Source organism: Mus caroli, unplaced genomic scaffold (assembly GCF_978045245.1).
Source record: "Mus caroli unplaced genomic scaffold, Mus_caroli_1 scaffold_7, whole genome shotgun sequence".
Lineage (NCBI taxonomy): Eukaryota > Metazoa > Chordata > Mammalia > Rodentia > Muridae > Mus > Mus caroli.
Genome location: NW_028227262.1, coordinates 20,721,432 through 20,733,274, shown reverse-complemented (window position 1 = coordinate 20,733,274; position 11,843 = coordinate 20,721,432). Strand labels below are relative to the sequence as shown.

Genomic DNA, 11,843 nt, shown 5'->3' with positions numbered 1-11,843 from the left:
GTTTTCTATTGCTGTTTTGGAGTACTGGGGACTGAAGGCACTGAACAGAGCCTGCATGTGTCAGGCAAACATTCTACCACCTTCAGCAGCTTTTTACTTTTAAAAAGTTGTCTAAAAGCAATTAATTACGTGTAAATGTGTTTTTGTGTTTGGAAATGTGCATGGGTGGGAGCAGGTACATCTCTGGGTACATGTGCTTAGGAGTCCAAAAGAGGGTGTCAGATCTCCTGGCTAGCACTGGAGTTGTAGGTGGATAGGAGCTGTCTGGGACGCCAGGATCCACACTGCAAGGGCGGTAAGCACAGTTTGTGCTATCTCTTCTTCCCACCCACCCCCTTTTATGATTACTGTCATTTAAGCTAATTTTGCTACTTTATTCTTATTCCTTGTATTTATGTGTCTGTGAGAGTATCTGAAACATATGCGGGGTTACAGGTGTCTGTAAGCCACCTGAAAGCTTCTTGTTTGGGGGGATTCTCAATAGGGTTTCTCTGTGCAGCCTGGCTGTCCTGGAACTTGCTCTGTAGATCAGGCTGGCCTCCAACTTATAGAGATCCGTCTAGCCTCTGCCTACCAAGTGCTGGGATTAAAGGCGTGCACCACCACTGCTGGGCTAGCAGTAAGCACTCTTAAGTCCCAAGCCATCTTTCCAGGCCCTTCTTTTTATTTTAATTTTTTGTTTTATTTTGTTTTTTATTTATTAATCTTTTTTTGTTTATATTTCAAATATTATTCCCCTTCCTTGTCTCCCCTCCATGAGCCCCCCTCCCCTCCCCCTTCCCTTTGCCTCTAAGAGGGTGCTCACCCTACTAGCATCCCCCTTCTCTGGGACATCAACCCTTCTTTTTATTTTTATTTTATGTGTATGGGTATTTTGCCTCTGTGCATATGTACATGTATATGTATATATGTACCACGGGCATGTCTGGTGCCATGGACCCCCTGGAACTGGGGTTACAGACAGTTTTCACTAAATTGGGCTGGAGAGATGGCTCAGCAGTTAAGAGCTGCTCTTAACTGAGGTCTCTTAACTGACTGCTTTTCCAGGGTCCTGAGTTCAAATCCCAGCAACCACATGGTAGCTCACAACCATCTGTAATGAGATCATATACCTTCTGGTGTGCTTGAAGACAGCTGCAGTGTACTTACATATAATAAACAAATTATATATATAAAAGATTTCACTAAATTGAAAGCCTGAGAGTGAACTCACACTGTAGTCCAGGCAGGCCTTGAACTGTGATCCTCTTGTCTCACCTTCCCAAGTAGTTGGGATTCTTGGCCGGGCGTGGTGGCGCACGCCTTTAATCCCAGCACTCGGGAGGCAGAGGCAGGCGGATTTCTGAGTTCGAGGCCAGCCTGGTCTACAAAGTGAGTGCCAGGACAGCCAGGGCTACACAGAGAAACCCTGTCTCAAAAAACGAAAAAAAAAAAAAGTAGTTGGGATTCTAACAAGGACGGGAGGGGACCAAGGTGAGTCACAGACTAATCCAGTTGGAGAGATGTATATAGGCCCAGAACATTCCCCAGAATTCCTCAGCATGGAATCACTGGGACTTCATCGTCTAACAAGGAAGATCTCAGAGGTGTGTATTACTAGAACGTTCCTGATCTCGTTGCAATTCGAGAGAGATATTGGGACTGACAGGGGGAGGCCAAACAAGGAGGGTATCTGATGGCAGATGGAGGAGAGATGGGGAGACCACTCTCATACTATCCCTCTCTGGCCAGCACCTCAAACCCTAGCAGCAAAGGACAGCAGCAGGAGGAAAGAGCTAGGTGGCTGACTGTTCAGAGACTGGAAGGGGATCAGCAGAGCCGATCCACAAAACACAAGAGACAAGGGACATGCATGCCTGCCTCCCCACACATACCAAACATGCGCCCCCACACAATGGCACTCACCTCTCTCTGATGACTTGGCACAGCCTCCTGACAGTTTACAACACCCGAGCGCGGGCGCATGCACACACACACACACACACACACACACACACACACACACACACACACACACCATCCACCACCCACTCTGAGCAGGACCCCAGAGCTGCAGGCTTTGCAGCCTACCAGCTGCAGGCCCTGCTTACCCTCCCTCTCCTTTAGGGCTGGGTTTTTCCAGCCGGAACCTCGCTCCCTCTACTGCAATCTCTGGAAACTGGTGTCTGACGCGCGCGGCTGCTCTCGCCTATTATTTATTTATTTCTTCTTTTCTTCCTGCTGAGACCCTCCTGTCAGAGGGAGAACTGCAGTCCGGAGACAGAGAAAGGCAGAAGCTATAGGGGGAGCTGGGAGCAAAAAGGAGGTGGAGAGAGACTCCCATACATCCTGTCTGCTTTCCACAGAGGACCATGAGCACTGGGCAAGAGGCCAGGAGAGATGAGGGAGACTCCAGGAAAGACCAGGAAGCCTCGCTTCGGGACCGAGCCCACCTGAGCCAGCAGCGCCGACTCAAACAGGCCACCCAGTTCTTGCACAAGGACTCGGCTGACCTGCTGCCCCTGGACAGCCTCAAGAGGCTCGGCACCTCTAAGGACCTGGTAAGGACCCTGACCCTTTCTCTCCTCTTCTTCATATCCTGTGTTTGGGGTGCAGGGAGGTGGTCTAAAGGGCAGAGCCTCAATCTTCAAGTTTCTTTCTCCTGTTGAAATGGGAAAGATGTTTCTGCCAACTTGCAGCCCCCCAATCCTCCCCAGATCCTTCACTGGGAATGTTTCTTGGCCTGGTGGCAGTGAGGGTCCCTGGGCTCATAACTCAGCTTCCACCATTTTTCCCCCTTAGAGCCCAAGGCTATCCTGGGGGTAGTGGAGAGTTATTTTGTTCAGCAAAGCCTAGAGGACTCAGGATTCCCATGGAATGGGCACATAAGGACAGTAAGGCCTAGAGGATCGGTTACCCTGGGGTTATGACTCCTACTTCTAGATTCTTTCAAAGCTGACCACGAATTTGCCCCATTCCTCAGACCTGCCCCCACTTTTGCCCTTTCCCCTATCATCCACTAACTGAGGGTCTCCTGGGCAATCAGGGGTTCATATGGCTCTGACCTGGACCATTTGTATCTGTGTCCTTATGTCCTTTCCCCCCAAACCACTGCAGCAATTCTGGCCCCCCAGAGGGAACAGGCCCAGGGTGACAATTGGGAGGTAAGGGGGGCTAGGGTCAGCATGCAGTCTTTGCCCTCAGGGATATACTGGTTAAGAGCACGGGCTTTGGAGCCACCTTGCTTGGGACCAAATTCTGGCTGTAATTTGGAAAGTTGTCTCTGTGCCTTGTTATCTCCATCTGTTAGAAAGGAATAAAGTTTCGAGCATCTACCTGGTAAAGAGGTCACCTAGGCATCCACATACTTAGCACTGTGACATTGCCTAGCTAATAGAAACACTAAGGGAGAAGATTGGGAACGCTCCTAGCTATGGGTCCTTTTAGCTTTTGAGTTGCTGTGGCTTCTGGGGGGTCCGGAGAATACAGAATTCCATTCTGTGGGAGCTGCTTCTCCCTGGGGTAAAGGCATCCTCTATTACTTTAACTGACCTGGCTCTACCTCTCTGTCCTTCTCCAGGAATCCCCTAGTCCCGTCTCAGCAGCCCAGAGAACACAGGAGACAGTTAAGGAATAGGGAGGGACAGGAGAGCAGGTTCTTTGGTGTCCCAGGGCCTGGGCCTTGTGCTTCTTCATACAGTCTTACACCTGTCTTGCTCTGTGGACACTACCACCTCAGAGTAGCAAGCTCAGCCTTTTGACACCAGGGTTTCTCACCTCTCTCCTTTGCCTTACCACCTGCACGATCTGCAGCAGGTAGCGCCTATGACTTTGGGCATGAAGAAGCAACATTCTGGAAGCCCCTCTTCACGATTGGGATAGCCCTGACACACACTTCCCACAGTGAGGAGCCTGGAGTCACTGTGGAGAGAAGGGCATGGGAATTGTTTGGGTTCCAAGCTGGCTGTGCTTTCCCAGAACAGCAACTCGCTGCCAGGGTCTCCTGAGGCCAAGGGTAGAAAAACAATCCCAGGCTCCCAGGGTCAGGTGGAGGAGTGTGTGGAGCTTGGGAGGCTACAGCCATTCTCCAGGAGACTTTAATTTGTTCAGAGTCTCACTATGTAGTCCTGGTGGCCTGAATCTGCTACATAGCCCAGGCTGGCTTACAACAGTGCCTTTTAAGTTTATAAGCAACATAATTAACTATACTTTAATTCTGAGCTAGGACTATGTAGCCCAGGCTGATTTCACCTTTGTGGTGATCCTCCTGCCTCCCCACTGCTGAATGCTGTGAATATAGGAGTGTGCTACCATACAAGACTAAAACCAACCATTTTATTTTGTGTCTTTTTCCTTTTTATTTTTAGTACTGGGGATAAGACTTAGGTCCATGTGCATGCTAGGCACATTTTTCTTTGACTGAACCCTCCCCCCAAGCCACAGAGCCTCCCTCTTTATGCTGAACTAAGCCCTGGGACAGAAAGATGAGCAAGACAGATCTGACTTGAAGGCCCTTCTGGGCTGCAGTGGGGGTGAAATCCAAAAATAACATCTTTGAGAATCAAGACCAAATGAGCTACAAGGGGGGAGAACGACGGAGGGCAGAATAACCCAGAGGCCAGTTCTGCAGGTGGAGTGAGAGGTAGAAGGAAGGCCCTTCTACTCAATAGAGCATAGGGAGCTATGCGTACAGATTGGCCTAGTGAGAACTGGGAGGAGGGGTTTCCAGGAGAGGTGAGCAAGGATAGAGGCTGGGGTGGAACAGAATCTTCCCTGGGGAAGAGGCCTAGTGTCACTAGAGTATGAGAGCAGTGTGGTGGACAATCCAGAAAGACAATAGCCAGGTCGCCTAGGGATCAGTTCAGAAAATACAGAACTGGGTGGAGCTGCTCATACCTTTAATCCCAGCACTTGGGAGGGAAAAGAAAGCAGATCTCTGTGAGTTTGAAGCCAGCCTGGTCCACATATTGAATTCCCATAGTCAAGGATACATAGAGAAACCCTGTCTCAAAAAAGAAAACAAACAAACAAATAACAACAACTGCAACAACAACAAAAACAAAGGAGAGGGTCTGGAGAGACAGCTCAGTGGTTAAAAGCATTGAGTGCTTTTCCAGAAGACCTGGGTTCAGTTCTCAGCACCCAGATGGCAGCTCACAACTGTCTGTAACTCCAAGATCTGACACCTTCAGATTTAATTTAATGAGATTGCAAAACAGCAATGCTCATTTAAAAAACAAACAAACAAGCAAACAAACAATAACAATAAAAAAACAAAAGTAGGCTGCCACTATACTGGTGTGTGTTATTTGTGTGTGTGTAATGTACTTAATATAGGAGAATAGCACTCAACAGTTTTCAAGATAGGTTCGCACTATGTAGCTCTGGCTACATGCTATGTAGACCAGGCTGGCCTTGAACTCACAGAGATCCACCAGTCTCTTCCTCCTTAGTCCTGTATGTGCCACCACATCCACACCAGTTACTTTTTTTTTTAAAGGTAGCCTAGGGTGGCCTTGAACTCAAGGCTGTTCTACTTCAGTCTTCTGAACACTGGAAATGTATAGGTATACATCACCAAATCTGTCTTGTACAGTTGTGTTTACATTTTACTTAAGCATTTCTCAAATTTGAATGTATAGGAGTCTTTTTTTTTTTAACATTTATTTATTTATTACATGTAAGTACACTGTAGCTGTCTTCAGACACTCCAGAAGAGGGAGTCAGATCTCATTACAGGTGGTTGTGAGCCACCATGTGGTTGCTGGGATTTGAACTTTGGACCTTCGGAAAAGCAGTAGGGTGCTATTACCCACTGAGCCATCTCACCAGCCCTGTATAGGAGTCTTACTGAAACAAGATTAGGGGTTAGGCTGGGCTTGATGGCATACACCTTTAATCCTAGATCTTGGGAGGAAGAGGAAGGTGGATTTGTAGCTCAAGACCAGCTTGAACTACAGAGAAAGTTCCAGGTCAGCCACAGTTACATAGTAAGACCCTGTCATAAAACAAACAAAATGTCAGGTGATGGTGACACACGCCTTTAATCCTAGCACCTAGCACTTGGGAGGCAGAAGCAGGAGGATCTCTGAGTTTGAGTCCAGCCTGGTCTACCGATTGAGTTCCAGAACTACCAGGGCTACACAGAGAGCTCCTGTCTTTAAAAAACAAAAATAAAACCAAACCAAAACCAAATCAAATCACACCAAACAAACAAACCAAATAACCAAACCAAACCTAGTCCGGGCTGGGAGAGCAGCTACTCAGTAGAGCATTGGCCAGGTATATGCAGGCCCTGGGTTTATACCCTAGCACCAGAAAACAACAAAACAAACAAAATTCTAGATGCAGGCCTGAGACTCTGCATTTCAAACAGGCTTTATCATGCTATTAAAGCTGGATCGATAGCTCAGAGGTTGCACTTCCAGAGGACACAGATTTTATTCCTAGTACATACTGGAAGCTCACAATCATTTGTAACTCCAGGTCTAGGATATCTGATGCCTTCTTCACGGGCCCCAGAAATGCATATAAGCAAAACCCACAGACATACCCATCCCTTTAGATCTTAATTACACTCACATATAAATTCTATGTGTGTCGGCTTGAGGACCACACTGAGTAGCAGGGCTTTAGCTAAGTCAGTGTAGAAAGGCAAGTCTTGTCGGCAGGCTTCTGTGAGAGGGAGGAGGTGTCCAGTAGCCCAAGAGAATTGTGGGAGTCTGGATACAGCAGGTGTCCTTACAAAGAAAGGAAGCCAAGCTGGTATCATACAGGATGGATGAGGGCAGCTACAGATGAGAGGCCAAGGCTAATCGCTCATTATTCTAGCCTGAACACTTTTGGGGGGGGGGGCAGGGGGGAGTCAAGATAGGGTTTTTCTGTGTAGACCTGGCACTTGTTCTGTAGACCAACCTGGCCTCGTACTCACAGAAATCTGCTTGCTTCTGCTTCTCTAGTGCTTTTAAAGTCATGTGTCACCACTGTCTGGCTCATATCTTTTGCAATCATATTTTAAAATACTTTTTGAGACACTTGGGCCCGGCTGGCCTCAAACTTGCCATGTAGCGAGGATGACCTTGAACTCCTGATCTTCCTTCTTCCAACTGGCAAGGGCTGGGATGGCAGACCTGTACTACCATGCAAGAACTGTATCACACTGGAGCTAGTTATGCACCTCTGGGCAGGTGCTAGGGATTGAACCCAGGTCCTCTAGAAAAGCAGCCAGTTAACGCTCTTAACTGCTGAACCATCAGCTACTTTCTTACTGCTCCTGTCTGGGTAGAGCTGGGGCAAGCATTCTGTGATTTGCAAGGTTTAAGATGGGGAAGCAAGAGGCCTGTATTCTGGGCTTAGACTGCTTTCACTATTTTGTGATGGAGCCAGCAGCCACACAGTGTGATCCAAAGACGCCTGGTGGAGGGAAACCAGAGGCGGCTTCAGGGGGAGTCTCCCCTGCTGCAGGCCCTGATCCGTGGCCATGACAGCAGCAGGACCAGTTCGACACAGGTTCCAGCTCTGCTTGTCAACTGCAAGGTAAGAAGACTCCCAGTGCACTTCTGACTGTCACTTACCTGCTGAGCCTGCTCACTTCACAAGCGTCCCCTTCTGCTGGGCTGTCGGCAAGAGATGGAGAGAAGGCGTTTCTCTCCTTTTCTGGACCAGCATCTACTTTTCTGTCTTGTCTGTCTCCTCTGTGTACTGCCAGATGTCCACACCGTTGTAGTACTATGCCCCCATGCTTTTTTTTTTTTTTTTTTCCTTTTTTCGAGATAGGGTTTCTCTTTATAGCTCTGGCTGTCCTGGAGCTCACTTTGTAGACCAGGCTGGCCTCGAACTCAGAAACCCGCCTGCCTCTGCCTCCCGAGTGCTGGGATTAAAGGCGTGAGCCACCACGCCCGGCTTGCCCCCCTGCTTTTATCAAATTATATTTAAATGTTCCTTTTTGGTACTGTACACATTGGAAAGGTATGCCTGTGTACAAAAGGCTCACGTTCCAAGGTGAAGAAAAATCTCAGGCTATGTATGTTTGTAATGTCATGTGCCTGTGTGTACATGTGTGCGTACAGTGGCCAAAAGAGGCTGCTGTATCCTTTGGTATTGTGAGCTGCCCAATCTAGGGACTGAACTCAGGTACTCTTGAAGAGTGGCAGATGTTGTTAACCACTGAGCCATCTCTGTGGTCCCTGGGCTCCTCATCTCTAGAGCCACTAGAGCACCCACTTGCTGGTGGACAATCCCAGTAAATGCCCACTGCCTCTTTGCCCAGAAATCTTACTTCCTAATCTCCAACCATCCCTTGTCCACATTCTATTTTTTAAGGCCCACCTCTGATGCGGCCTCCTCCTTGAGCTTTCCTCTGTCCAGCGAGAACAGCTCCCTGTCCCCCCAGGCGCACTATTCATGGTCCTTTTATAGACCTTACAATGTTCTACCATGGAGTGAAGTCACACTTCATCTCCAACACTGCTAAGGAATGGTACTCATTGAAGTATCTACTAGCCATTCACCTTACATAGTAGATACTCAATAAATGTTTGGAACAGGAAAACTGATTTTTGTGTGTGTGTGTGTATGTATCTAGGTGTTTACCTTGATGCCTATCAATATCCCAAGGCATTCTTCCCTGTCTTCCTGTTTCCATTCTTGGTCACCCACATCTGAGTGTCCACAGAAGAGGTTTGTCTTTTTAGCCCTCTCCTTAGATTGCAGCTCTTTGACTAGAAGGCCTCAAGGTTCCTCTAAACAAGTAGCTCTGGCCCTGAGCTTTCTCAATGGACTCACCATGTGGAAATGTGGAGTATGACTTCCTTGATTGGTTTCTGAAAACTCATTCATCCCCTTCATCTCTTAAGGAGGCCAGCATGTTGAGAGTTCCAGCCCAGTCCTCCTGGGGACTTATTAACTCATCACAATCCTTCTTTCTTAGTGCCAGGACCAGATGCTTCGAGTGGCTGTGGACACAGGGACCCAGCACAACCAGATATCTGCTGGATGCCTCAGGCGCTTGGGGTAAGAGCGCAGCCTAAGCCAGTGCACAGTGGACGCGTTTCCTCCCCTCCCCCACCCCCTCTTTGTTTTTTGATATAGAGTTTCCCTGTGTAGCCCATGTTGGCCTCAAATTCAACGACCTTTTGATCTCAGCCTCCTGCATGTGGTCTTGACACTACAGGCCATATTGGGTTTGGGGGGGGGGTTTCCTTTGGGGGTGATGAAATATCTTCAAAGTATCTATTGAAGATGGCTGTCAGTGGCTCCTGTCTGGAAACCTAGCATCTCAGGGTAAAGAGCTAGGAATCCAAGGTCAGCCAAGGTCAGCCTTGGCTACCTAAGATATCTGAGACAGCCTAGGCTCCACAAGACTGTTTCAAAAACCACAGCCTCCCGGCACCAACCCAAACAAAACCAACAACTGAGTGAACCTGATGGCACAAGCTATATCTCAGCACAGCTATTGTGTCGTCTTTAACTGGGGGGAGGTTGGTTGGGCAGCTCTGGCAGGAAACAGCCGGACCTTACCTGGCTCAAGGACTGGAAAGACAGCCTAGATCAGTATTAGCATTTTGTTTTTGAGACAGGGTTTCTCTGTGTAATAGCCCTGGACTCATTTTGTAGACTGGCCTGGCTTCCAAAGCAAGTGATCTGTCTGTTTCCCAAGTGCTGGAATTAAAGGCCCACACCACTATACCTGGACTTTTTTTTTTTTTTTTTTTTTGGTTACATTGGCTTTGTAACTTGGGGTTGTGGGGGAAGGGGCTGGAATTGGAGACTGTTGTGGCTATAACCCTTGCTTTCATTTCTAACCACAGGTTAGGAAAGAGGGTCCCAAAAGCCCCCGGTAGGGATGTGGCACCTGAGCCACCAAGTCAGGTAGAACAGCTGGAGTTAGAGCTGGGGCAGGAGACTGTGGAATGCTCGGCCCAGGTGGTGGGTAAGTCCCCTCACCTCTTCTACCTCTCTTCTGAGTGGTTTCGGCTCCTGTCAGCGCATGCTCCCAGGACTCGCATATTGTTACCCATTCTGCTGATCTCAGCTGCAAGGGGGGGGGGGGGGTGAGTGGGAGGGAGGGGTGGACTGGACCGGAGAGGGGCTAGTGCTCAGAGGAGGGTGGCAGTGGTCATACAGCCGACCTTGTTTTCCAATGGTTCCTGCAGATGTGGACAGCCCTGAATTTTGCCTGGGACTGCAGACCCTGCTCTCCCTCAAGGTAAGACTTGGGCCTGACCCAAAAATGCTAGGACAGGTAGAAGGCTCAGGGTGGAAGCCCGGATCAGGCTGGCAAGACTGAGAGAGTTGTTGAAAACTCAAAACTTGCTTAATTATCCCCCAAAGGAAAACGAAATGGGTTCCCTCCCTGAAGGGGCAGGGGCATGGGAGCAGCGGGAGGCAGAAAGAAGGGAGCAGGTATGAGCTGGCAGGGAGGTGACCACACATTCACGGTCCCCACGGCAGTGCTGCATTGACCTGGACCGTGGAGTGCTTCGGCTGAAAGCCCCCTTCTCGGAGCTGCCCTTCCTGCCTCTGTACCAAGAGCCTGGCCAGTGACCACTGTCTCAGCCAGTCCCTAGGGTGACACCGTGCCTTAGGGAAGAATGTGTGGAGTGGGTATTACCTGAGCAGGGCATCTGGAGACCACTGCATTAATTTCTTTTCTCACCACCCTGACCCCGCAGTTGTCCACCCCCTCTCTGCTTCTCCATTGCTGCCCTCTACCCTAGGAATTCCTACCGAGAGTATCTGTGACTCTGAGGTCCTGGCTCCCCCATTCTCTCTTATCTCTTCCCAAGTGCACAACCAAGTCACTTACAGAAAAGGACCTCCAGCAAATGGGCTCTAGACTTCACCCTGGCTGTAGAGGTCAAAGTTACCTGCTGCCTCCACCGGCCTAAAGCCCACTCCAACCTGGCCTTCCTCACACATGCCCCTTTAATCCTGTACCCATCTGCTTACAGCTGGGTGGGGGTGACTTGCTCTACAAGGTACAGCCCCTGAGCTGAGGGCCTGCGGTCAGTAACCTTTCTGGGTGGCAGATGTCTGGGTGTCTTTCTGACTGGTCAGCCTCTCAAATCGTGGTTAGGGGAAGAGAGACAATGATATGTCTAACCCAAACCAGGGAACTTAATACAAGTCCCTTACATGGGAACTAAATACAAAGCCTATAAGCCTATGGTAGACCAAAGAGGAACCAGCATACAAAGTGTCACTTTCTTCACTTTCAAGAGACTCTGGGTGTGGGGTTCCTGGTCTCAATCCTGACTCCTCCCTCACTGCAGCGCTTTGAGACAAGCTCCCTCCCAGTCTGCCTCCTACTGCTCCATTAATGGCGGACCAGCCCAGGGCAGGCCCTTAGCCTGCTTCTGCATTTGAATAAACACAGTTTCTATGCAGGTGTTCTGCCTTGGTCTCTTCCTCCTTACCCCCAGGAGCTCACAGTGCCGCTGCCCTCAGGGGCATAGGACACCCAAGCTGGAACACAGGCCTGTGAAGTACACTTTACACTGTTGTGCTGTACAGATATACAAGCAGTTGTAACAAGTAAGCGTTACCTCCACTGTGAGGTAAATCCTGGACTCTGACATTCTTTGTTCCTTTACTCTATTCATTTAGTTCAAAGCCCCGAGGGCTGGGGAGACAGCTTAGTGGGTTGGAGCATTTGCCATGCAAGCGTGAGAGCCTGAATCTGAGACTTAACACCCAGCATCACACCTGTCTGTCTGTAACTCCAGTTCCAGGGCTTCGACACCCTTACACAGTCATAAATACAGTCAACACACACAGGTGTGCGCACACTATGGTTGGTCTGAAACTACACAGACCCACCTACCTTGAACTCAGAGATCCAGCCGCCTGCCTCACTTACAGTC

At 49.1% G+C, this 11,843-nt stretch overlaps 1 protein-coding gene across 1 annotated transcript; it reads left to right on the top strand.

Moving 5' to 3' along the window:
* Positions 1–2,038: 2,038 nt before the first annotated feature.
* On the top strand, positions 2,039–11,465 carry Nrip2 (nuclear receptor interacting protein 2). The gene is made up of 6 exons (XM_021165548.3): positions 2,039–2,540; positions 7,366–7,515; positions 8,909–8,991; positions 9,789–9,910; positions 10,134–10,186; positions 10,432–11,465. Exons 1-6 carry the CDS (start codon positions 2,352–2,354, stop codon positions 10,522–10,524), a joined length of 690 nt encoding a protein of 229 aa, XP_021021207.1. The 5' UTR covers positions 2,039–2,351; the 3' UTR covers positions 10,525–11,465.
* The last annotated feature ends 378 nt before the right edge of the window (positions 11,466–11,843 follow it).

Bases quoted from the DNA above. Each gene is read 5' to 3' on its own strand.
- Nrip2 (XM_021165548.3), top strand. From the start codon at position 2,352: ATGAGCACTGGGCAAGAGGCCAGGAGAGATGAGGGAGACTCCAGGAAA. The intron at 2,541-7,365 runs GTAAGGACCCTG...TGATGGAGCCAG, and splicing joins TCGGCACCTCTAAGGACCTG to CAGCCACACAGTGTGATCCA. The intron at 10,187-10,431 runs GTAAGACTTGGG...TCCCCACGGCAG, and splicing joins AGACCCTGCTCTCCCTCAAG to TGCTGCATTGACCTGGACCG.